General features: G+C 39.2%; 2 protein-coding genes across 5 annotated transcripts in view; both read left to right on the top strand.

The window, feature by feature from the left end:
* Positions 1–8464, top strand: part of FMR1 (fragile X messenger ribonucleoprotein 1) — a 31501-nt gene extending 23037 nt beyond the window's left edge. Inside the window, exons 12-15 of one of the 4 annotated variants that reach the window (XM_055727342.1) lie at positions 1649–1844; positions 3102–3281; positions 4634–4716; positions 6570–8464. In XM_055727342.1, the coding sequence (XP_055583317.1) occupies positions 1649–1844; positions 3102–3281; positions 4634–4716; positions 6570–6680 (570 nt within the window). In that variant the 3' untranslated portion in view covers positions 6681–8464. The other 3 variants (XM_055727344.1, XM_055727341.1, XM_055727343.1) reach the window with 3 other exon arrangements.
* A 394-nt stretch (positions 8465–8858) lies between these two features.
* FMR1NB (FMR1 neighbor) lies at positions 8859–26077 on the top strand. Its single transcript, XM_055727345.1, has 7 exons — positions 8859–10342; positions 12885–12956; positions 17220–17333; positions 18913–19050; positions 21753–21849; positions 25009–25152; positions 25867–26077. The coding sequence occupies exons 1-6, from the start codon at positions 10279–10281 to the stop codon at positions 25109–25111; spliced, it is 588 nt and encodes a 195-aa protein (XP_055583320.1). The 5' UTR covers positions 8859–10278; the 3' UTR covers positions 25112–25152; positions 25867–26077.
* The last annotated feature ends 255 nt before the right edge of the window (positions 26078–26332 follow it).

The following is a 26332-nucleotide window of genomic DNA, read 5'->3' as shown; positions in this document are numbered from 1 at the left end:
TGCAAAGTAGCATGCTATGCAGACATCTTGTATACTGTGGGCATTTTATTTTAGAACTCTACAGCTCTTTTCCTATAGTTAATTGAATTTCATACTTGAGAACGTTTTGTAGTATTTCAGCTTTTTATATTGTGTTTTCCTCTTGGCACCATAACTTCTCCACTAGTTTGAGGTGCTTGTTGCCTTTTATATAGGGAGCAGAAAATATCCCACATTACTGCTTTATAGTTACTTATGGTTATTATGGCTGGGTGCTCAGTCTTTAATGGCAGGGCCAGATGCTAACAGTAGGGACTGCTTTGAGTTGATTTAACTAAATATGTTCTGGCATCTTTTCTGAAACCTCCAGACCATTCATAACTCGATACATGTCCAGTCTGTGCAGTAGCTCTCATTGAGTCTTCTAGAATGCTGAGTTTTCTTTACATAGCTAAAAAACTTCTCAGTACAGGTATCAGAGGACTTAGAAGAAGAAACTATTTTGTTCCTTTACCCACTCAATAGCTATACCTTTTAACCCTGCTGGTGGAGTACTTGGATTTATCAGTGTTCTAGAGCAGAGGTAAAGCAGCTCTGCAACTTAACCTGATGGTAGTAGAGGCAGAGAAAGACCACATGAAAACTACTAGTAAAAATCAAGCTCCTTTCTTGCATGCTCACTATTATTTCAGAAGATATTTCTGTTTTAACTACTTTGGCTGCCTTAAAAATGGGTACACAAGTCAGCGGGACCTGCTGGGATGCATCTCTGAGCACCAAAGGATCTTGTCAAAGTCCTCAGTGGACTAGGTGACCTCCAGAGGTCCCTTCCAGTATCACACCAGAACTTCCGTAAATAGTATTCTCCCCTATTTATTAAAAAAAAAAATAATAAAAATGGTTGTGATTGCCACTTTTTGGTACTAATGAGACAGCATCCCAAACTGACTAAAGTACTCCCTGTGTATGGGTTGCTGTAGATAATTACTGTCTGTGTTTATCTCTTTAGTAGTTATGTGTAGTAAGAATTCTGTGTGCTGGCTGCCTTTGCCTGAGTTACAGCACTTTGCTCTCTGTGCTGTTATGCTTCCCCACATCTGTGGTATTATTCATTATAATTAAGTAGAATGTAACTGCAGTGGAACCCCTAGCCCTTTTTATGAAGCAATACTTTTACATCATAATTGTTTAACAACTTTGTTATTTAAGTGTGACAATGTAAGAGGCTTGTGTTAGAATCCAGAATGTTTAAATTACGCCACTGTTGGAATGCTATAAATGGATGATATTACTGTGTTCAAAAAATAAAGGAATGTTAATTTCTGTTTAAAGAATGTTTAACTTCCCTAAGGGTAAAGATCTCATAAGTTTAATACTGAAGTATAGGTAATTGTGTTTGCTGAAAACAGTTGATCTGAGTGTTTTTCCTTGATGTATTTATTTTAAATAAACCTAAACTTGCCAACTCTGCTATGGGGAGAATCATATTGGTAACATATGAAAGTTTTATTGTAAACAGATAATTCTGAAAGTTGAGTTACTACTTTAGTATTAAATGGATTATTAGTTGCAGTATGTAAGCACTCTTTCTTTCTGAGAAGTGCATGTCTGTTCATTCAGATGATTAAATAGTGGTTACATATGAATTACTGTGCTTGTGTTTGTGTAGGAAGTGGACCAGCTGCGTTTGGAAAGATTGCAAATTGATGAGCAGCTTCGACAGATTGGAGCTACTTCTAGGCCACCACCAAATCGTACAGATAAGGAAAAAGGGTACATGACTGATGATGGTCCAGGACTTGGACGTGGCAGTCGACCTTATAGAAACAGAGGGCATAGCAGACGTGGTCCAGGCTATGCTTCAGGTAGGTAACCAGAAGTACACTTACAGTTTTAGGAGTGGCCTGTTTTGATTTCTTGAAAAAGACCGGTCTTGGAAACAGACACGTTAAAACAGAAATTCAGTTAATATTGACTATTAATATTTGAAGATTATGTAGAGCTTTTAGCTGTAGAAATATTCTGAAGTAAAATGTAGTGCTTCTGTGTAATCTACATTTATTTCCGTGCAGCCTCTGTCTCTTACAGCATGTTTAAGTCTTCTACATTACAAGCTCTTCAGGGCAAAGGGGTCTTTATCTATATTTTGAACAATTCCTAATAATAAAGCCTCAGTTTTCATTTGAGCCTGTAACAGGCTATCTTAATGTGAGTATTTATAAGTGAAAATACTGTGTAGCTCGATCTGTAGAACAGCTGCTTTCCTCATTAAACGAACTTTTATGTTTTTACTAGAAGAGCATAGTCACTGCAATACAGCATTTATCTTAAAACCTTGTAGAATTGGTTAATGAATAGCTTTCAGGATGTGTGTCTTCAGAGCAATCTATTATTTCGTTATCTGTAGTGTAGGTCAGCTGGTGTTTGTCCTGACTGAAAAGCCTGTAGTATGAGCTTGGTAAGAATACAAAATTAATATTAATGTTTTAGTGCTGACACCCTTTCACTATTTTTAGAAAATGTGAATTCACCTGGCTAATAACATATGAGTTAAGGGGGGTGGGGAATGGGGAAAAGAACTAGCTTTCATCAGCGAAGGTGAGCTGTTAACTGGAAAAATTGTAATGGCTAGTTATTTTGGATTTGATAAATTTCTAGCATTCTAGCTTTGTTCTCTGCTTTTGTAGTATGTTACAGGCAGTTTCTTTATGGAATTTTTTTCTTTCATAGAGGAGTGGTGGTGGTTAGGGGAGACAGGACAGGTTATATTCAGAACTACCAGGTTTAGAAACATAAAAGAAAGTCTGGTCTGTTGGGCTTACATTCTGCTAGACTTTTACTACATTTGCGTAGTAGATTCAATAACTCATTGATAGACTGATAACACCAAGTAGCTTTAGTCATGTGGCACACAATTATTTAACTTTTATGTCTGTCTTGACTTTTTGAAGTAGTAATGTGTATTACACACTTCTGTATTATGTTAGAGGTTGGAATGCAAAAAATGACAGAACTGTTCATTAACAAAAGAAGAAAAATTTAAAATACTTTTTTCATTCTACTGTAGTGTTTTCATGCTAAGCTACACTGGCATGTTTGGATTTTTTTTATCCTCTTGATAGGAACTAATTCTGAAGCATCAAATGCTTCTGAAACAGAATCTGATCACAGAGATGAACTTAGTGATTGGTCAGCAGCCCCAGCAGAAGAGGAGCGAGACAACTACCTTCGTAGAGGAGATGGGCGAAGGCGTGGAGGTGGTGCAAGAGGGCAAGGAGGGAGGGGTCGCGGAGGATTCAAAGGTAAGTGTAGTCTTAGTTTTTTGTAAAAGAAGTCAGTGTTGGAAACCTTAAGCCAACTCACTTCTGTCAGCCTCTTTGTTGTTAGCTGTGCTCCAGCCTCCTGGCTATCCTGGTGGCCCTCTCCTGAACTTTATCTACTTTGTCAATCTCTTAAATTGAATATTTTTTCAGGTGTGTTAAATGTTGAGCAGAGAGGAATAATCCTTTCTTTTGACCTGCTGACCACACTCATACTAACACAACCTGTGGTGTAGTCGGTTGTCATTGTTGCAAGAGCACACCTGTGTCTTAAAGTTGTCCACCAGGACAGCTCCTTTTGTGTGGAGCTGCTGCATACAGTCAGTCCACAGCATGTGATCCTGCATGGGGTTATGCTGTTGAAGCTGTGGGACTTGGGTTTCATCTTTAAAGCTAAAGAGTTTTCTGTTAGCGCATTCCTTCAGCTTGTTAAGGTGCTTGTGATTAGCAGCCGTGACCTCCAGTGTATCAAACCACTTCCCACAGGTTGGTGTCATCTGCAGAAGTGCTGAGAAGGCATTCTATCCCAGTGTCTCTTTATACAGTATATTAGGCCTCTCTTCCCTATATAAATTGGGATAAGACTCGATCATTTGCTTTCCTAATAAGCATATTGACTGAAGTTTGTGGGCTGTGCCATTGCACAAGGGGGTCAAGGAATAAAGTTCTAGTTTGTCAATGGATATAGAAAAATATTTTGTAATGTCTTACTCATTCAGCTGTCCATATTCCCACCATCTTGTGTTTTAATTTTCATGCAGCAGGATTATATAAGGTTGTAATTTATGTGTTCAGTGGCAAACACCAGACAAAACTAAGATGGAAGAACTTGTACATATATTTTATAATGTGACAGTTCTTTGTATGTATTTGTTTAAATATTTTTGTCTACAATTCTGCTTATTTCTTGAACTTTTTTCTAAGTATGGGTATTGCTTAATTTAATGAGATTTTTTTTGGAAAAAGGTAATGCGGAAATTTGAAATCTCATAAGCCATTAGAAGAAATGTGAACATGTTAAACCTTACTAAAGCTGACTGGGTTCTTCTCTCCTATGGTTAGTCATTTTGTGAGCGGTGTTTTTTCTTCAGTCAGCAGTCTCTTAAACTGTGGTGGCTTTAAACACTGTGACTTTGTGTACTTGACTAACACCTGAGAATGTTCTCTTTAGTGATTCTTGGCCCATAGTTTCAGAACTGTTCTGTTACGGAGCATATTTAATGTTTTTTAACATAAAAATTTTGAAGTAATTCCCTATTATGCTTGCATAAATTTTAAGTAAAAGTGATCATACATCCTTGTAAAACAACTTAGTTGAGTAATTCTTCCTACAGGAAATGATGAACAGTCACGAACAGATAACCGTCAGCGTAACTCAAGAGATGCAAAAGGGAGAACAGCAGATGGATCTCTTGAGGTAATTTTTCTCTTACTGAAAGTCTGCACTGTTTAGAATTGTTTATCGTGTACTGACTATTATTAGTCTTCAGTGCCACAAGCAACACAGTAGCCTCGTGGTTCCTTATTGCCCAGTTCCCTAATCAGAGCTGCAGAAGTTTTGTGTCATTTTCTAACATATACACAGGTATCTTAGTATATTAAGTTGTGTAAAGATGCAATTTGTAATGTTAGTTTAGCTCTCCATTTGGTTAGAACTCTGAGCGTGAGTCCCAAGAATTTACTAACCAGCTTGACTGCAGTCTTTGTTCTTACTACCTTTTGGTTTTAGCTTTTCTTTCTTGCTGTGTTGCGTATTGTTGTCTGTCACCTATATACCTGTGGGAGGAGAGCCCTTAATGCTTTATATAAAGTGTGTTGTAGCCAGAATCTTCAGAGAAAGAAAGATTAAACTTCAGAAACTATTTTCACTACTAAATAAAACATTTGCAGTTGAAGGCAGTGTAGTCTAGAAAGTAAGTTAATGCACAGCAAGAAGCTGTTCAAATCATGTATTGAAATATTTTATAACCTTAAATATTTTATAGCCTTTTATAAAGATATTTTTGCAATTTTTTCAAGTATGTTTTGCTGCATAAAGTTATTCAGGCTGATATTTTATGTATATAAGTTAAGTTTCCCCACATGGGAACTGTTGTTGCTTAAAATGATAACATGCAAACCTTCTATCATCTCTTACCACATAGGGTGAGTTATGTTGGGAGGAAGAAATAATGAGCAGATGCACGCTGCTGCCTTCTGCATGGTGTTACTGGGAGTTGTGATTCTGATGGGACACTGAGATGACTCTTGGTTTGGTGTTAGAAAGCCTGTTTAAGAAAGGAGGGAGGAAAAAAAATGGAACAGGTGAACAAATGCTTAGTTTTCCAAGTGGGAGTGCTGAACTTGAAGGTGTAATACCTGAACGCACACCTGAAATACAAAAAAGTAACATGCCAAAAAAAATTTTTTTATGGCCACACAACTTCTATAGTTAATCAGTAATTAACTTAGAGCATTTGAAGTAGACAATGGAGAATTGTGGTACTTAAAAAGAAACTAAGGCACCTATCAACAAGTCTTTTTCTCTGTAGCTCTGAGATCTTGACAAAATGATACTCTACATAAAAATAAGTACTTGAATATCATTTAAAACTGACTGATCAAGTTATAAAAATATACTTCAAGAAGTAAGGGCCTACCCCCTTTACAAACATAAAAATTTTGCTTCAAAAATTTTTTTAAAAAATTTTAACCACTTAAAAAGGCCTTAGAAGTCTCCTTGGATTAAATGAAACTTTTTTTCAGATTCAGAAGGTGGCTGAGTAGATACTTTTTGTGTGTGTGTGTGTGTTAGTATCATTTCATGGCAGCTTTCCTATGTATATTTTTTCCCAAAAAAATGTTAGTGTACAAGTAGAAAGTTGAATTATTAAAAGTGAAATGAGGTTTCAGAGTTCCATCTGCTATTAGTTCTTGAACTATCTTGCACAAACACACTGGAAAAATTTTTTTTAGCTTCCAAGGCTAGGTAGACAGGAGGTGTGTGTTTTTTTGTTTTTTTTTTTTATTTTGGTTGGTTTAGGTGACAAGTATTCTGCATTTTTTGAACAGAAAAGAATTCACACACTGTCCACTTCAGCTGGATACAAACAAAGCTATAAGGGTGTATAGCTTCGGACTGTTTAATAAATAGTGTTCCTCCCAGGCCACTAAGGTAGCGAGTGCGTAAGGGGTGGATGAAAGGAAGGGAGTGCTTTATATAACTCTAACTTGTTCCAGATCAGAATTGACTGCAATAATGAAAGGAGTGTCCACACTAAAACATTACAGAATACCTCCAATGAAGGTAGTCGGCTGCGCACAGGTAAAGAACGTAATCAGAAGAAAGAGAAAACGGACAGCGCAGATGGTCAACAGCCGCTGGTGAATGGAGTACCCTAAACTGCATAAATCTGAAGTCATATTTCCTATACTGTTTCAGTAATTCCTATTCCATGTTAGAGAATCTTGTTAGGCCAAAGACAAATAGTAGGCAAGATGGCGCAGGGCATGAAATGAACATATGTTCTCTGTTAGCCTTTTTTAACATCAACAGTATGCGGTTGTTTTCAGAATAAGAAATTATTCAAATATTTACATAAAAATATCTGAATTTCCGAAAATCGCTTTCAAGTACATATTGCAATTCAAACAATGAAAGATTCTTTTTTGTTTGTTTAAAAATACTGAGCTGTGCATTGGTAAACTTTCTGTTCAGTTGTACCATTTTAACACATCGGGTCAAATTCACTGCTCAATTTCAATTTTCAGAATAAATAGTGTTTGCAGTAATCAAATTGGCTTCTGTTTTCAATCTAACTTACAAGTTCTTCATGAAATGCTATGTCGTTTTATGTCCTGTGTCAGTTCACATTCTGGTCCACCTTTTTCAATATTTTAGTGGACCCCGAAATATGTGTGATGTAACAATTGTCATTTTCATTAGCAAAAAAGTTGTATGATCTGTGCCTTTTTTATATCTTGGCAGGTAGGAATATTATATTTGGATGCAGAAATCAGGGAAGATGAGTTGGTAACACTAAATGTAAAATATATGTAGCAATCCTTGTCAGACGTTAGTACTTTATAGACAAGTGCATGCTTTCCATAATTTTTTCCTTACATAAACATTGAGTTAGACAGTTATAAGAATAGGAAATTTATTTTGCACTGAAGATTTGGCAAATAGTGTTATTGAAAAAGGGGTGTAATTTTTTTCTTTGTAGGCAGTACAGAAGCTTTTTTTTTAAAAAAAAAAAAATTTTTAAAAAAAACCTTTCCATTGTGGAAAACTAAAAAAATTCATTGTTACTGAGGGAACAAGTGTAACGTGTTCACAAGCTAGTAATGTGTGCCTGCTATTTGGCCAGATGACCAGTTCAAAGCGCCGATGTTTTTCATCCTCCCAAAATTTTTTTTTAATTGCTTATTTTAATTCAGGGGCTGTCTCAGGATAGGTAGGAAAAAAATCACCACATGTAATGCCCTGGAAAGTACAGATATAGTAGCTGGAAATACTGAAGGTAGAACAAAAATTTGTAAGAATTACCATCCAGGTTGAAGGTGTCACAAAATTTGATCCAAAGTACTGTTGTACAACAGGGAAGGGTGGGAAGTGGTGGGAGGAGACGTGCTTTCTTTTATTTCTCATCACACATTAAACTTACTGGGCAAAACTGTATAAGGACCTTCATTTTAATTCATTTTTATTCAGATTACTCCAATAGGAGAGCCACTGTTTATGTACAGAATTGTACAAACTTGACCTTGCCTCTGATGTATTTGTGAGTTTTGTTTCTTTGCTTTTTTCATTCTTTTTTTTTTCCTTGCATACAGGTGAGCGTACTAAAAATGGCAACGAACTGCACATGATTTAACAAATATAAAAATGTCTTAAAAAGTATTGCCAAACATTAATGTTGATTTCTAGTTATTTATTTTGGGAATGTATAGTATTTGAAAACAGAAATTGGTACCTTGCACACATCATCTGTAAGCTGTTTGGTTTAAAATACTGTAGATAATTAACCAAGGTAGACTGACCTTGTAATGTAACTGCTCTTGGGCAATATTCTCTGTACATATTAGCTACAACAGATTGGATTTTATGTTGACATTTGTTTGGTTATAGTGCAATATATTTTGTATGCAAGCAGTTTCAATAAAGTTTGATCTTCCTCTGCTAACTGATGTTGATGCAATCCTTATAAATGATTGCTTTTAAAAATCTCAATTTACAAAAAATAGAAAGTAATGCGTTGTTTAGACTTTTACTGTAGCCATTGTTTATTTACACATTTTAGAAGACTTCTAAAACATTACCAGTTTTCAAAATATGGCACATAAAGCTCAAGAAAACGCGATCTCCTGAAATGGTACAGTACCTGCTGAGTTGTCACACTACATGCACTACACTTCTCACATTCAGTGGTTGAGTTCACTAAGGTGCTAACTAGGTTAAATGTGAAATTACTATAAACAACAGTGTGACTAATTAGCTGCATTCAGTTTTCAAGTGCATTTTGGAATTATGACCTTTTTCAGTATTTGTGTGCTTAACATGTATCCCTTTCAATTCAAAATCCAGTGTTTTTAAATGTTATTAAATTTCAAGAAATTAAACTGTGAATCTAAATGTACAATTTTATTTTGAAAAGTCATGTTGTTAGAAAACTTGAAAGTGCAACAAATGTCTGATGCTTGAGTTCAGGTCCGTCCTATTGGTAACTTATAAAGTATGGTCTAATGAATTAAAATTATTTTTAAAATAAAGTTCTTTAAAAAGAGTGAGAGGTATTTGTGAATTATACCAAAGTCTAAATTCAGTAGGGTTAAGCTCAAAGCCTACGAATTAACAAATGCTTGTGAAAATAGAAAGTTTATTTCCTTTCTTTTAGTAGATGCATTTTTGTTAAAGGTGATGGGAAAGAAAGATTTTTCAGAGTTGGTATAAAACTTTATCAAGGAACAAAAAAAATTATGCAGCTTTTTGAAAACATAGATAAAAATATCTCTTTTTTGTGAGCATTCATGAGGTCAATGGGCATACAGATTGTTTCTTGAATACGTAAATTGTATTATTTCTAGATGAGTTTTTTTCAGCCCTTTTTGTGTCAAGATCAAATATTGTGTACCATTCTTTCTTTCAACAATCCAGATTTAAGTACTGTATGATATTGAGAGTAGACTCTGTGTTCTTTGTAGGAGTACTTATTAAGTTACTTTCCTGAACTGCAGTATCTTTCTCTGCAAAACCCTGTTGTATTTAATAGTAAAAGGGAATAGATTAATTGACTTCCAGTGAGTATCCTCAGTCACTTCAGGAACCCTGCTGTGTGGTTCTGGTAAGTGGCATTCTGTATTACTCTGCAAGAGGAAAGGTGGGTCTCAATTTTAATTTTTATTTTTTTTTAATCCTGTGTACTGTTGAAAAGAGCCTGTTTGTTTCCAGTAACAGCAAGACAATACCTGTGGAATAACTCAATTGAGGGGTTGGGGGAAGTCGATACTGGTTCTGGTGGCTATTTGAAAGAATTTTTTAAAAAGTAACAAGGCTTAGCTTGATGTAGTTTCCACAGTAGTGTGTAATAAGCTTGTTAGTTGTCCCCTTGAACTTAACAGTTTTTGATCCTAAAAGACACTAGTCAAAAGAGTTTTCCAGCCATATTCACGTCCATGTAAATCAAGGTGACCAGAAGAACTTTTAATATCTTAAGTGTAAGACAGCTTTATGTGTGTTAGGAGAAGTGAAGTTAGTTCTTCTGGGTTGTTCCGAAATACGTTCCAGTTTGATCTGCAAAGTTCTTCCTGCCAGAGTTTCACTAGGGTGAAGTGCAGTATCACTTTCACATCACAATTTTAGGCTGTTTTCAGCACTGAAAGGGTTAGATTTGCTACGACATCTCCTTACTTTTCAGCAGTATGTCTCTCACAGCAGCCTGTGGATCTTTTGCCTGCATCAGGGGATGAATCTTCTTTCTACTCCTAACAATTCTTTCAGATGTATCCCACATCTGTCATTCCTCATGTTTATGAAGAGAATCAATTTCGAACAATTTGTGGAGGTAAATAATTGATACTGAACCATGAATATGAATAATTGCCACTACTTTTTTGCGTTGTTTAAAAACTTCTTTACAATAGGCTTCAAAGTAGTAATACTCGTGTGCGTATGGACTTGAGTAATACTTGAGTGCTGTATGGAAGTGGATAATAAAGACCAACAATCATAGATGATTATTTTGTGTTTATGCTGACAGTTTGTTAGGACAAGACTTTGTTTGCACTTTCTACTTTTGCACTGAATGTAAGGAACTGATTTCCAATAAAAGCAGTTAATCTAAAGCAAAAAAAAAAAAAAAAAAAATCCCATGGATGTGGTCTGTATAAATAACTAGGAACTGAACTTTTGCAGAAACGATATAACAGTTGTTTGGGGTGGTTTGGATTGGAGTATTGGATGTGCTTTTTTGCCTAGTGAACTTGGGTTGAGCCTTGGCTATAGACTACAGTTAGAACAAGGAGAGCTATCAGTCCTAAATTTAATAAAAGGGAAACTAAGTGGTCAATGTAAAATATGGGGGCAATTTTCTCAGATTCTTAGCACTCTGAGAAGTCCCGTATTTGTGCGTCAGAAATGCGTTACACTATATGCAGTGTTTACGAGAGAAACCAACGTGGAAAATCATAATGGCATATGCTTCAGAAAATGAAGAATGTTTGTTCTATATTGGACTTTTAAGTATCACCTCATTGGTACTATTGAGAGTGTCTGTGTGTAGAACGAAACAATGAAATTGAGGATACTGTAATATTGTTTGTACTAGCAAGTTAATGCTGCATACAAATTAGGTTAAAAACTCACCCTTTAAACTTTTTACTCAAATGAAAAACACTTGCATGTGAATATGTAACTTTTTTGAATATCATTCATCTGTTCATATGGCTCTTGTAGCATACTTTCTTTTTCTAAAACTTAACAGACTGTTTTAGGCAGTTTAACTGTTTGGAGAATTGATTTTGGAGCATTTGAGTTTACTTCAGGTTTCTGTATTTTTTAAAGCACTATTCCTAGTCTATTCAAAGACCCTTTCCTTAACGAATGGAAATGTCTGAAAGATTAGCGTCAGACTGCTTTTGCTTCAAGTGTGCAGATATTTGGTGAACCTGCAGGTTGAGCCTGTTACCTAATTAATTCACATTTAATGGATTATGGGGGAACTCTAATTTAAGCACTCTGGCAAACTTTGTCTTTTTTGAGAGGAGTATATTTTAGTGTCCTGAGGTATCTATTACCTGGCCTACACAATTAGGTAGTGTTTCTGTGTTGGAGACTGAAGTGTGATTGGTAGTAACGTACATTTGGTTTTAACTTGATGAATTAGAAGACTTAAAAGGCTCTTGGGAGGCTGATATTTTTTCAAATTGTGTGTAGTTTTTTTCCGACCCCTCTGCTCATGCGTTGATCAGATCTGTACTGTTCATTCCGAGCTGTATCATAGTAACAGGGAGCCCATTGTGACACATGTTGTGTGTAACGAGTCTGTCACTGCTGTACTCCAGACCTCTGGTGGTCTTCCTGTTCCAACAGTAGCGGAGAAGCCTGCAAAAGTATGTAATGGGGAAAACTGGAATTGTCTCGGTTTCCCTTGTTTTCCCAGGAAGTGTTTTTCTCTTCCTAGTTTACCCTGGGTGGCATTAGATTTTTCAGTAGTTATCTTGGAAAACATGATTCCTGTCCTCTTTAAGAAATAATTTCACATTTAACTACCATAGCAATGTTTCTCTGTAGGGCAGAGTGTGTTTGTGTATTACTTCACAGAACAGGTACATTCTAATGGCAAGGACAGCTCTCATTTAGCAGCAGGAGTGCAGAGAGGAGATCCTTCAAAGGCCTGTATAGCACTTCAGAAAAACAGGTTTCTCCTCCCTTACCAATACTAACAAAATAATCTTTAGGTTTAAGCTGTTACATATGTGGTAATACTTGAAAAAGACCTTTTAAGGGCAATAACAAGAGCAGCAGGCGAAGAGACATACAGCATCTGGCAAAGCAGTCTTCAGGGGTGAGTTGGAGGTAAAAAAAAAAAATAAGTTTGCCTGCTGTGGAACTACTATGGCTGATTTAGGGATTTCTAGAAGTGTTTTTATCCATAATACTATTTTTAAAGGTGATTCAAATGTTTTCATCCAAAGCATCTCATATACTTCAGTTTTGAAAAGCCTGAAGAATTCAACAAGCTAAACTAGAATTCAGTAATAAGTCTCCAACAATTTAGTTCTTTGGTCCTAATCTTCATTAAACCTGGATTAAAATTTTAGGTAAAAGTGAACTTTTTAAGATGTTGGATGTCCAGCTCTGGCACACTTCAGAGAGGGCATTGTTCGGCTAGTCTGTTAACAAGATGCCTCTTCAAAATCATTTACTGCAAATTTTTTTACTGGGTTTGGCCTCCTCTTTATTGCAAAGAAAAAGAAAAAGGCAGTCCTGCTCAATGCACCAACCTGCTGTCACATTTGTTCTAATCCATAAATACAAAGTTAAGATCATTTTTTTTTTTTTAACGCATAACCACATACCTATCACTACTGTTGGTTTTATTGCAGTAATGCTGCTAATGGGCACCTGTCTAGCAGGGAACTATGTGGTACTGATACTGCTTTATAGCATCAATTCAAGTAAGTATTGCAAGGATAAAAACATTTTCATAGAAGGAGCAAGTACTTTTACTAACAAGAAATTAAGTTTACAATTTCTCTTGGTAATGATTGAAAAATACTAAATGCATTTAATTACTCCAGATGGGATTGATCAATCCTGACAAATATAGTGGGGGGAACCCCCTATATTTTGCTAACTGTAGTTCCCATTTCCTCTTGGTGCATCTATATGAGAAACATGCTGCTTATTTCATCCCTTGCAGCATATCTTGCTTTTATATTACCTTTGATAATAGATTGTTCTATTTTTTTACCCCAGTTTGAAAATTTTTTCTTCTGGCATACAGTTAAAGGCACTCTCACAGTCTGCTGAGACTTGTATTTGCTTAATACAGCAGGTGGCTCAAAATAGTTAGCAAAGATTTTTGGCTGGTAACTTCTACTGTGAGTGCAAGTCAGATTTGGTGATTTGATGTATGTAAAGAATCAGCCCACACATTAAGCTTGCTTTTGATCCTTTATGCATTGAGAAACCAAACTTCAGAGACCACCTTTTCAGATCTTGGTGAAAGGCTGTCAGTTGCTGCAAGTGTCACTGTAAAATGTTTCTGCAATGAAGAGTCATAGAATCATTTAGTCTGGAAAAGACCTTTAAGATTAAATCCAGCTGTACACTCAGCACGGCCAAGTCCACCACTAAACCATGTCCCTAAGTGCCATGTGTACACATCTTTTAAATACCTTCAGTGATGAAATTTTGAGACGTGTCCCGACCTCACTACAGACTCCTGCCAGGGAGCTGCAGAGAGCGGTCAGGGTCCCCCTGAGCCTCCTCCTCTCCAGACCAGCCCCCCCAGTCCCCTCAGCCGCCCCCCATCAGCCTCGTGCCCCAGCCCCTGCCCCAGCCCCTGCCCGGCTCTGGACACGCTCCAGCCCCTCCACGTCCCCCTGGCAGTGAGGGGCCCAAAGCTGAACACAGGATTCGAGGGGCGGCCTCACCAGGGCCCAGCACAGGGGGACGGGCACTGCCCTGGCCCTGCTGGCCACACTGCTCCTGACACCAGCCAGGCTGCTGCTGGCCCCCGTGGCCACCTGGGCACAGGGCTGGCTCTTGCCCAGCCGGCCCAGCCAGCCCCCCCAGCCCCTTTCCCGCCGGGCACCTTCCCAGCCCCCTGCCCCAGCCTGCAGCGCTGCCTGGGGCTGCTGTGCCCCACGGGCAGGGCCCGGCACGGAGCCGGGTTGAACCTCACACAGCCGGCCTGGGTCCCTCGCCCGGCCTGCCCAGACCCCCGGCAGGGCCTCCTGCCCCCCCGCAGGGCAGCACTGCCCCAGCCTGGTGCCCTCCGCAGACCGGCTGGGGGTGCGCTCAGTGCCCTCATCCAGGTCGTTGATAAAGATATCAAACAGGGCCGGCCCCAGCGCTGAGCCCCGGGGACACCCCGTGTGCCCCCGCCAGCGGGATGTCACCCCATCCCCCACCACGCTCTGCCCGGCCGCCCAGCCAGCTCTTAGCCCAGCGCAGAGCACACCCGCCCCGGCCACGGGCAGCCGGTGTCTCCGGGAGATGCTGCGGGAGACGGTGCCAAAGGCTTCGCTAAGGCCCAGGCAGACACCAGCCACAGCCTTTCCCTCAGCCACTAGGCAGGTCACCTTGTCACACAAGGAGATGTGGTTCGTCAGGCAGGACCTGCCTTCCATAACCCCACGCTGGCTGGGCCTGATCCCCCATTGTCCTGCACGTGCCGTGTGACGGCACTCAGGATGATCTGCTCCAGAACCTTCCCCAGCACCGAGGTCACGCTGACAGGCCTGTAGTTCCCCGGATCCTCCTCCCCGCCCTTCTGGTAGGTGGGTGCCACATTTGCTGACTTCCAGTCAGCTGGGACCTTCCCCGTTGGCCAGGGCTGCTGGTTGATGGAGAGTGGCTCGGTGAGCACTTCCACCAGCTCCCCCAGTACCCCGCGGTGGATCCCATCTGCCCTGTAGACTTGGTTTAGCAGGTTGCTGACCATTTCCCCTTGGATTATGGGGGCTCCATTCTGCTCCCCATCCCTTTCTTCCAGCCCAGGGGGCTGCGCACCTGGGGAACAACGGATCTTGCTGTTGAAGCCTGAGGCAAAGAAAGCATGAAGTGCCCCAGGCTTTTCCTCAGCCGTTGTCACTACGTTTCCCTCCACATCCAATAAAGGATGGAGATTCTCCTTAGCCCTCCTTTCACAGCCAATGTGTTTATAGAGATGTTTATTACTGCCTTGGAGCAGTAGCCACATTCAGTTCTAGTTGGGCTTTGTCCCTTCTCGTTTTCTCTCTGCATAATCTCACTACATCCCTGTAGTCCTCCAGAGCTGCTGCCCCTTCTTCCAAAGGTGGCAAACTCTCCTTTTCCCCCTGAGTTCCAGCCAAAGCTCTGCTCAGCCAGGCCGGTCTTCTCCCCGCCGGCCCGTCTTTCGGCACACAGGGATAACCTGCCCCTGCTCCTTTCAGATTTCCTTCTTGAGGAACGTCCAGCCTCCCTGGAGCCCTTGGCCCTTGAGGGCTGCCTCCCAAGGGACTCTGTCGACCAGGCTCCTAACCAGGCCAAAGTCCGCCCTCTGGAAGCCCGAGGCAGCCGTCCTGCTGACCCCCTCCTTACTGCCCCAGGAATGGAGAACGATCACTTTGTGACCGCTGTGCCCAAGGCGGCCTCTGACCACCACATCCCCCTCCAGCCCTTCCCAGTCTGTAAGCAGCCGGCGCCGCGGGGCATCCCCCCGGCCGGCTCCCTGCCCCGCTGTGCCAGGAAGGTCAGTGCCACACACTGCAGGAACCTCCTGGGCTGCTTCCCCCCCCGTGCGGTGTGTCCAGCAGGCACCCGGTAGGGTGAAGTCCCCAACGAGAACATGGGCTAGCAATTGTGAGACTTCTCCCAGCTGCTTCTAGAATATTTAGATGAGGAAGTCATTCTGTCTAAAAAAAAAATAAAAAGCAAGGAAAAACATTTTCCCAGGGTGTGTATGTGTGTGAGCCCTAACATAAATGTGTTTCAAAAGTACATGATGCAGCTTATGTTGAGCAGCAGTGCCCATTAAATGTATGTATGTGGCTTCTGTCTCGATAAACTCTCGTATGAGACAGCGATGTACAGGACAACCGTGGTCATATTTTCAGATAATTGTCACCAAACTGGTAGTCAGATAATGACATTTCATCAAACTTTAGTATGAACTTTGCAAGTCACATTTCTGTTACACATTAGTTTCAGATTCTTTATTTTGCCATGCATCCAATTCTCCCTACTCTGATGCTGCTTTTCCTGAAGGCAGGTTGTGCCCCAGGACAAACACAGAACTACACTTGTGATGCTGCTAGCTGAAGAATCATCTAAAAGACTGAAGTTCCTCAGTACCTTAGGTTTTTGTTTAGGCCATGATCTCGCTTCTGTTCCCAAGAAACTATAAACCCATGAAATGGCTTTAAATAAACTCCCATCACTGAAAGCTGTTGAAGTTGTGATGGTGTAAGTTTCTCATATGGAGAGAAAAAAGGCAAGCAAATAGGAATACTGGGTTTCTTTATCTTTTTTTCCTCATTGTGGAGTGGTTGATTGCCAGTGCAGTCCCACTGTGATTTGCACTTTTGGTTTAATGAAAAAGAGATGTAGGTGAGGCAGCAAGGTTTTCTGATGCCACATCTTCTGGAGTAGTGTAACTGAAAGGTGATCAAGAAGTCCCAGAGCCACAAATCACTGGTGTTTGGGAAAATACTCCAGTACCTCTATATTCAGGGAAGTTTTGTTCTTTCCTACACATCTGCTGTAGGTCGCTGTCATGTTGGGATGTTGGGATATATGCATGTTTTGTTGTATCTGGTAAAGCTGCCTTTCACCACATTTCTGTGTTTCATTTGGGGTCTGAACTATATCTAAAACAAAGACTGAAGGTTCTGCTTGCAGACATGTGAGAAATATATCTGTAGATACAACTCAGAGTTTTCAGGGAACCTGCACCTTATAGGTGAACAGTAGGGCTTTTTGTCTTGACAATTTTCACCTGAATGGATTCTTTAATTTAAATTTCACAGTTATAGTTCTTTTCTCATTGTGGTTCATGAAGCAATTTGAAGTAATATTAAGTGAATACAACAGAAAGATATATATGCTTAACCTTGCTAGCCATCAGGAGTCATAATTCACAATGACTATAAATGCCTTCATAATGAAAGATAATCAGTATGAAAATGTCATTGCATTTAATTAATTACAGATATTTTGATGGTAATGAGCTAATCATGATGAGTTTTCAGGTTTTGCACAACCAACTCAGCAAGTTTTAGAAAAAAGTGAAGTGGCACCCAGCAAACCTGGCATGAAACTGAAAGACGCGTATGAGCCTCTCTTAAGCTTCTTCAGGCCAACAAGTAAGTGTCACTTCATCACTGCAGCATTGTTTTTCTCTAATCTTTCTCCTTCTTCTGCCTCACTTCCAATCCTCCCTCCCACACCTACCTGTCAGCATTCAATGTATTTAAAACCCTCAGTCCGATACTGCAAAACACACCAGATCTCTTCCAAATGATATTGTTAAGTGCCCCTTTGGAACAATCATAAATTTGCTTCCACTGCATTGCTACCCTCCTGCAAAACCCTTCATCATCAGTGATGTGATTGTGCTAGAAATGCTGGACAGCTTGGTGTTGGATCCGCCTTGCCCAGCTTTGTTGTATGCATAGGAAGAAAAGAGCTATTTGGCACATTCTAGGTGAGAGAAGGATTTTTTCCTGCAGTAGTGTTTCTCTCACTTCTGCTGGTTAGGAAAGGCTCCAGGGCCATTAGCTTAGGCTGAACCACTCACCTTTTGGACTGCTCAAGTTAAATGAGAAGAACTATATTATTTCATAATATTATTGAGAAGGAAATCACAATGCTAATTTGCTAATATCAGTAAGAAAGATAATATCTATGAATAGAGAAAAAGGTCTTGGCATGTACAAAAAATCCAAACCTGACTCCATAACTGGATCACCGACAAAATCAAAGGAGAAGCAGAAATACCACTTTTCACTTACTATGTTTCTGCATTACCTTAGCGGACCACCACTGCTATTAGTACCACTGAGCCCTAGGGAAGCACAGAGGCGTCATGAAGTGCCTGATCCCACATTTAATAAACTGAATTTGGCTACCACTAATGTCTATGATAAACATGAGACTGACAATGCAGCCAGTCTTGGGAGAGTTTTTGGAACCAAATGATGCTTTGCAGCTGCTGTGGAAGTGTCACATAAGGGATGTGATACCCAGTTTTACAGGAATTAAATATACTGAGACATCTACTATTTGTAAGTATCTTACACATTTAAGCCCTTCTCACAGAGGATCTCATGATTATCGGATTAATGTGAATCTGATATTAAATAAATAAAAAAGAATAAATTGCTTGAATATTTTGTTCAATAACTGGATTGGATATCTTGCAGGTTTGTTCCTATCAGCTGATTTTCAGCTGCTTCTAGAAACATGCAATTAGTGCCATACAGAAAGTTAGTGGCGATGTATTCCATGCTGGGCCTGTAAAAAAAAAAAAAAAAAAAAAAAAAAGAAGTCTTAAATTTCTGTTTTCTTTTTTTTAATTAGAAACAGTCTAGTCAGAAGATTTAGTTTGTCTTTCCCACTTGGTTTACAAACCTAAGTATAAAAAAGTGTTTCAGTGATGTTTAGATTTGGTTTTGTAAATGTCTCTTGCTGAAACAAAGCAAATTACTTAAGATTTTGTATTATGTGATTTTAGCTTTTCTGTTAATTTTAATATATAGATTAATTAGTTTTGGGGAAAAAACAAACATGAAAGTCAGTGACACTGTTTTCTCTATCAAAGCATGCTAGGGACACCAAATATCCCTCTACTTGGACGTTGCTTCTAGAACAGAGATCTTACATATTGTTTCTTTTTTTAAAGCTCTAGAACAGAGATCTTACATATTATTTCTTTTTTTAAAGCATGTCGTCGCAAAGATGGACAAACCTTAATTCCTTGTCATGTAGGAGAGGGTCTTAACAGAACTGAATGCTTGAAAAATAAATGTTGTCCTTCCAAAACCAGCCACGAACTGACATGTTACATGCCATTTAAAGACAGTAAGTATACTTCTGTAGATTGCTGCCTTGTAGCCAAATGCTGCTTCTGGTCAGACAATAAAATTTTCATTTCTGTTACTTCCTTTAGTTTTTCATGTCACCACTCTCTTCAAGGTAAGTGTAAGCTTGCATTTATTTCTGCATATATATTAATAGAGAAAACAGTTCTTTGATACAGAATTGTTTGGATATCTTGTCAACCCCAGCACAAACTAAGAACAAGTGATACAAATAAACATGCTCACATATGTTAGCACAAAGAATGGAGGGAAGGCTTTATTTGTGGAAAGGGGGATTCAATCCAAAGTAACAGTGACTGTGAAAGTGCTGTGAAGAAAAGGTGGAATTATTTAATCTGGTGAAAATGAGGCTAACTGGTTATTTCATAGCTACTGAAGGTTGTTTAGAAGAGCCATTACTAAGATGAGGGAGCCACAAATTCTCCTTGGTAGTAGGATCAGATGATATAACAAGTGAGAATTGCCACTAATGCTTGGGAAATTTAGCTTGAACATTAGGAGAAAAAAATTCTTTAGGAAAGCAGTGCAACTCTAGAACAAGTCATCAGACAGGTGATGGAGTCATCATCCTTGGAGCTTTTCCAGACTTGGCCAGATAAAGAGACAATTTAACTTGACCTCATGTTGGTGGTAGCCTTGCTTCAGGAAGAAGGTTGATCTACATGATCTGCAGAAGTCTCTTACAACCAAATATTCTGTGGTTCTGTGTTCTCAAATTCTGGCCTTAAAATATTTTACCGTTTTTCTTTAAGCATAAACTTGGTGTACATGATTTTCTTCTCTCTCTCATATGAAAGAATGCAGCAAACTATTTTTGTACATCCTACCATTGCACATAACTGTGGTAATCTGCTTTACTGAAACAGTTGTATCGAATCTTAATTTTTGTCATAACTTTTTTTCCATTTGTACAGCTTTGTTATTGTTTTTCATGGCGAGGTTGCTTCAACAAACTGAAAAATGCAAAAATGTTAGAGGATTTTTTTTTAGACACAGAATTATTGGATGTGGAAAGGACCTCTCAAGAACATATAGTCAGATCCTCCCTGGTTAAGAAGGGTCAGCTACAATAGGTTTTCCAGGGCTGTGTCCAGTCAAGTTTTGAATATGTCTGAGGACAGGGACTCCACAGCCTCTCTGGGCAACCTCTCTGGGCAACCTGTTCCAGCGTTTACTGCTTGAACCCTCACAGTAAAAAAAAAAAAAAAAAAAAAAATTATGCTCAGGTGGAATTTTGTGTCTTAATTTGTGTCCTTTGTCTCATGTTCAGACACTAGACATATATCTCATGGTTTTCTTTCAAGAACAGTGCCAAGATACTCCAGCAATATTTGGAGATCCATCACAGGATCACAGGAAAAGAGCCAAATATTACCCTGTTTTTTTCTAATACAGCGATGCCTGTTATATTGTGTCCTTTTTTTCACCAATGTTCTTAGACACAGGCAGTCTTAACAAACATGAACGTTAGTAGAAGAAACCATAATCCAGAGCTTAATGGTTTAGGTCTTCCTGATATAATTCAGCATACGTCCATTGATTACAGACACAATACCCAGTTTTCAGGAAGAGCTGACTTAATACAGATATGAAACCCTAGGGGAATACTTGTAAGCTAACATGAGTTCACTTTCTGCTTGTTTGTGCTTGTTCAGAAGCAGGCAGAGGTCAGGACTGAACTTTGAAATTTTTCTTGTAGTTGAGCAGTGCCACATTGCAGTGCTAGGACAGCTGTAATTGCTGCTAGCTAGGTAACTTGATAGAAAGAAATACCATTCATCATGAGGCCATAAGAATCTGTTAGTTAGGGGCATACTGCAGAAACAAAATATTTTAATAATATTCGTTTCCCACCTAGGCCTTTATATTATGTGTAGAAGACACTTCATTATAGCAAGAAGAAAAGCTGTATCATGAAAATTACAGCTTTTCTGCTCATTTTTAAGACACATACTCAAGCAAATGTTAAAATTAAATACGCTTATTCAGCTGTGACTGCTTGATTCTTCATTTCAGTTAAGCTTTTACTGTTTGAATATCAAGGGCTGACTATTTTACAGAATTATTTGTTCATAGATTAATTAGCTACTTGAATGCTCCTGGATGTACAACATATGTCCGAAGAAAATACAAACACTTACTGCCCTGGGAGCACATGCTGTTTGCCTCAAAGCAATCTGTTGATAAAATAGAAGCACTTAGCAGATATTAGACTCATGGCACTTGGGGTTCTGTAAGATGATCAGAGGCTGCATACTTGAATGGTTCTTATCTGGGAGTTTTGTCTTGAATTTCACTAGGAATAAAATGAAGCTTTAAGAAAATGCTGCAAAAGTTAAGAACTGAAATGGGTAAATAGCATTCATTTGCATGATTTTGTTTCCATTCTTTAAGAAGCTCCTAAAGGACTTTGATTTTTATCCCTACCCCCCGCCACCCCCCATGCTCTGGGTTCACACAGACCCCAGTTGCCTCTGAAATTAACCAAACACTTGGGCTATTTGAACTCAGGTCAAGTCTGAGATGAGGTCTTTCTCGTCTGAGCTTATTTCTAACACCTACTTTTTTTCCATTGTGTTGCTGACTGAGATACATGTCTTAGAGGCTAATCTCTGTCATCTATACCTCAATATATATCTCAGAATGATTCATAACTAATGCAAACTTCTGTTGACTCTACAGATGTGCAACTGACATTTCGACTGCTTGTGCTTGTGGCAGGAGGATTTTTTATATTGGGGTGTCTACCATTTTGTTGCAATACCTTTTTTCAGAGAAGGTAAGCATTAGGGCATGATCAGACCAATTTTATGAGGTACTGCTTCTAAACGTAGAAAATAGGGGCGACTGACATGTTTTAAGTCAGTGAGAGGAGAAAAGACTGAAGGGAAAAAAGCGAGGAACTAATGTGCAAACATAAAAAATGAGCCCTTCTAGTTTGACGCTACATATAACAGAGAGTCAATTTGGCTTAAGGAAAAAAAGGTTGCTAATGCCCTCGTACTCTTTCTAAAGACCTAGTTATAAAGGGCTTGGACTTGATCTTACTTCCCTTGCTGGGGAAGTTACATGTAAAACACAAAGGCCCACTGCCTGCACATAAAGCCCTGAATGGGGCTGGAGCAGCGGTGCCTGAACTTGCCATGAGCCGTGCAGGATGGGGACCCTCTCCTGGGCCAATATGCTGAGTAGGGAAGACTAGGGTTTTGCTCCCTTGATTCTCCAGTTATCTTCCCCCACTTTCTGCCCCTGCTCCATACCGAAGGCTAGTGCATCCTATATATTAAAGGAATTTGGTTCCTGTTGTTCTCTTTGGCAGGAAGGCAAGACCAGCAACTGCCAGTTGTTGGCAAAAAAGCTGACAAATGAGACTTAAAAGCAAATCAAGCTATGGGGCAGCCTGCAACACTGTGCTCAGCCTGTCCTGTTTAACCCAGAATAGGTTTTTAGGACACAGTGTCCTGAGTGCAATGAAAACCCAGCACATCAGTAAAAATGAAAAGTTTTGAGAAGAAATTAATTTCACTTTGTAATATAAGTTTAAAAAGAAACGAGTGAGAAAACTTCCTGCTACTTGCCTTAGCTCTCAAAATTCACATGGAGAAGGGTGACAAAAATGGTTCTTTTACCACTGCCTTCGAAGGCACTTCTAAAAGACTGACATTGCCTGTGGTAAACAATTGACTGCTGCACAGGAAATGGCATGTGCAAGCAGGAATGAATTATCTGAAAGGTAATAAGGAAGAAATCAGAGAGAAAAATCAGTTTGTAAAGAAAAAACAAGTAGAAATGTGTCTGTGTGGGATAGACCTAGAGTTATGCACTTAAAACACAGAAGGAAAGAACGAAGTAGCAGGCCTGAATAGAGTAAGAGAAGTAAGCTGGGAGTGTGCTTGGGAGAAAAGTAAATTAATTATCTCTAAGGTTTCTAATGTGCAGTGTGTTTTCTTAATGTATAGGGCACATCACAGCCTGTGAGTGCTATGCAAGCAGTTTAGGTTTTGATGTTGTGAAGAGTTTCAGCATGTATGTTCTTATGATAATGGGAAAATGTAAGCTCCACAACATCAAAATCATTAAACTAAGATGGAATGTGTTAACATAACTGTGCTTTATTTCTCTAGGGTGGTAGTTCAAATTGAATAGCTAATGCTACAGCTTGGTTAATAAGACAGAATTGTCTTTTTCGTGAAGATTCCCACCCCGCCCCACCCCCAAAGTGTTAAGTGTTAAACTTTTGCTTTACTAAGACGTTAGCAGTCTATGTGGGATCATATACATGGACGTACTCACACACATAGACTATACTAATGCGGCTGCCTAGCAGATGGCTATTTGCTGTGGTGTTCCACATTTAGACAAGACCTGCTGTGAAAATCTCCACGTTACATCTTACATTGCTCGACAGCTGATGTTCAGCATACAGATAGCTGCACTGAGTCATCAGTGACTCTGGAAACAGGAGGCAAAGAATTAACATGAAATTATCATAAATTTTCTGGAAAATGAATTAATATGTGTTCGTTTTGAGAGAATTCACATTAATGTTTAAATGATCATTTCTGTGTTTTTTCATAGCGAGTGAAATTAGAATATTGCTGTTCTGCTATGACTTGTTTTTTGCTTTGTTTTTTAATGCAGTGATTAACCAGATGCTAAATGGTTTTAATTTCCAACATCATATATTTGAGTTCTAGGAAAGGAGCAATCCTATAACATTGTAACTTTGAGTTTTCCCAGTTATAGAGACAGTTGATAGAGGATATGGCTTTGATAAGCATTCCTTTAATGAGCCTGAAACCTTCTCCCTGGATGGAAATTCTTTTGTTTTCAGCACTGTATGGTCAATATCGAGAGCGTCCTATGTACAATGCCAAAACTGTACTGGATGTGCACAACAGTAAAAATTTTCTCTAGAGTTATCAAAAAATAAGAGGGCTTTTGTTGACAAAATTTGGGATGATTTATGGAACCAATGTGCCCCTTCTAGAGCAAATTCCAAGGTTTCCCATAGAAGTCTATTTACATTAAAAAAACAAAAACAAAAACCAACGACTGAGAGACCAACAGAACCTGGGCAACTAGCCCTGGAAAGCTTTTGCAGGCACTTGTGCTGTGTAGCTAGGGGTGGCTGTTTCTCAGGAGCTACCCAGGATTAGGACAGCAGAGGTAATTCCATAATGTGGCCAGACTAAGAACATGTAGGAGCATGGAATTCCTGTAAAATTGAGAGAGGGAGCTGAGTACTCTGCCCCTTGCCACACTTGATCAGCATTAGTAATTCCCTGAGCCAGTGAGGCTTTGTTACTTCTGCATCCCTGTCAATGAGCTGTGTATTCGCCTCCTTCCAATGGTATTTTTCCTGCAGGAAGCAGGATCTACATGTGCCTCTTCCCAGGAAATGGACAGTTTCTCTTGTATTTTGTCAGTCTTTGTTAGTCTTCATTGTTAGTTTTGTTAGTCTTCATTGACAACCACATGCAATGATGGACAGGTTAAGACACTACAGGTTAGGAAAATGCAGATGCACTTAACTAGTGCTATATTTGAATAATACTGTGTAGATTTTAAAAATAGAGTAAGAATTAGAGAAGCTGTCATTTCCTTCTACTGAATTCCTAGTACAGCTTTTGGGCCCTTGAATTTGTTTGACTAATTACTGTGGAAATTTCTGGTCATGGTTGCAATATATGAATCAGAAGGTGAGCTGAAATTCATGAGGAAAATGTAAGAGATGGGGAAAACTTATTGAAATGCTTTTCCTAGCTGTAATCTATGTCCTAGTGATGAAATCTTGTGATGGCCCTCAAAATCAACTCTAGCTTTGAGGGTTTTTTTTTTCACTGGAGCTAGGATTTCACAGCTACAGTCTAGGTGATCTCTAAATTCCTTCTTTTGAAAGTCAACCACTTTCAGCTGTTGTTTTAATATGTTGCAGCCAATGTGTCAATCCTTTAAGAAGGGCAAATAAAGAAATACAGCAAATAGTGCGGAAGAAAAGAGCACATAGTGAAGAGCTTTATGACCCTTTACTGGATTGACTGAAGAAAGACTCTAAGGACCATAAGAACAACAAAAACAGGTAAATGAAATATTCTTGTGTTCTTTCAGTTTAGGATTGTTATCTTCTATCCATTCTGTATAAAATACTAAACATATGCATTACTAAATGCCTGTTGCTCCCCAGTCCAGTAGACTTTGTCAAAAGGCAATGTTTATCACGGATCACTTTCAATTTCTGTTATGGGACAAGTAATGAGTCTGCATGAATTTGATTGCTGTGCTGGGAAGATGAACAACAGCAGAGCAAGCCATGGGCGGTATTACAGTCCTAGGTTTAAGTCCTCTGCCATTTCAGAGTTCCTTATCCCATGTGCAAATTGTGTTGTATGGGAGAGTGGAAAAGCAGAGTAAGGTTTTGGGGCTTTCAGGAGAGACAGATCCATTTACAAGGCACTGAGAAATCTGTCCTGTATGGATAAGGGTGTTTTACAGCTGCCACGTTCACATAGCTCCACATCTTGGCATTCGACTTCAGTGCTGAATAGCAATTGACTACTGAAATAAATGTAATCTGAGAGTGAAATGTTATTTACATCACATGAACATGCCAAACTATAGATTATTAAAGGTGACAATGAAATCAAGAAGTGTTAGCAAGGTCATTGGACAATAAGGAAATATTTTGGGGAGAGTATTGATTTGGCAAAAATGTAAAGATGTCCTTAAATTTAGTTAGGCTCATGTTTAGGTTTTGGGTTTGTTTTGTTTTGTTTTTGTTTTTCCTTTGGCGTAGAGGAACATCCACCTGATCTTGAAGACCTCAAGCAGAAGGACACCAGGATTACCTGAGTATGCCCTAGAAAATGAGATGTTTTGTTTTAGTATCAAAGTAATACAGTGTTGTCAACCCTTGATAATGCTATTGATTTTGCAGTAGAAGATCTTAATTTCCAGTTATTTATGCTCGTTCCATATTCCTGTATAAAAAAGCTAGCAACACCAAAAGACTGCTTGTGGTAATTTCTGAATAATAAGTCTTCTCTTATTGATGCAGTATCCCTGTGGATGGATATGAAGATACCAGTTAAGTGTCCATCTCAGTTTAGAGGTCAGTCTTAGAATATTATCTGGATTAAGAAGAGAGAGTTGTCATTCATTAAACCGGTAGCGAGTGGCCAGCTTACTGCCTTTCAGTGTTGGATGGCTCTGCAGCACAGTAGTGCTACTCTTACTGAGGAAAACGGCTAATTCCTTACCAG

This window comes from Falco cherrug, chromosome 15 (assembly GCF_023634085.1).
Source record: "Falco cherrug isolate bFalChe1 chromosome 15, bFalChe1.pri, whole genome shotgun sequence".
Taxonomy (NCBI): Eukaryota; Metazoa; Chordata; class Aves; order Falconiformes; family Falconidae; genus Falco; species Falco cherrug.
The sequence above is the reverse complement of the archived record's forward strand: the minus strand, read 5'-3'. Positions and strand labels throughout refer to the sequence as shown.

Coding starts and splice junctions, on each gene's coding strand:
- FMR1NB (XM_055727345.1), top strand. CDS start 10,279: ATGTATCCCACATCTGTCATTCCTCATGTTTATGAAGAGAATCAATTT. Junction 10,343..12,884: donor ATTTCGAACAATTTGTGGAG/GTAAATAATTGA, acceptor GTTTTATTGCAG/TAATGCTGCTAATGGGCACC. Junction 17,334..18,912: donor AAGCTTCTTCAGGCCAACAA/GTAAGTGTCACT, acceptor CTTTTTTTAAAG/CATGTCGTCGCAAAGATGGA.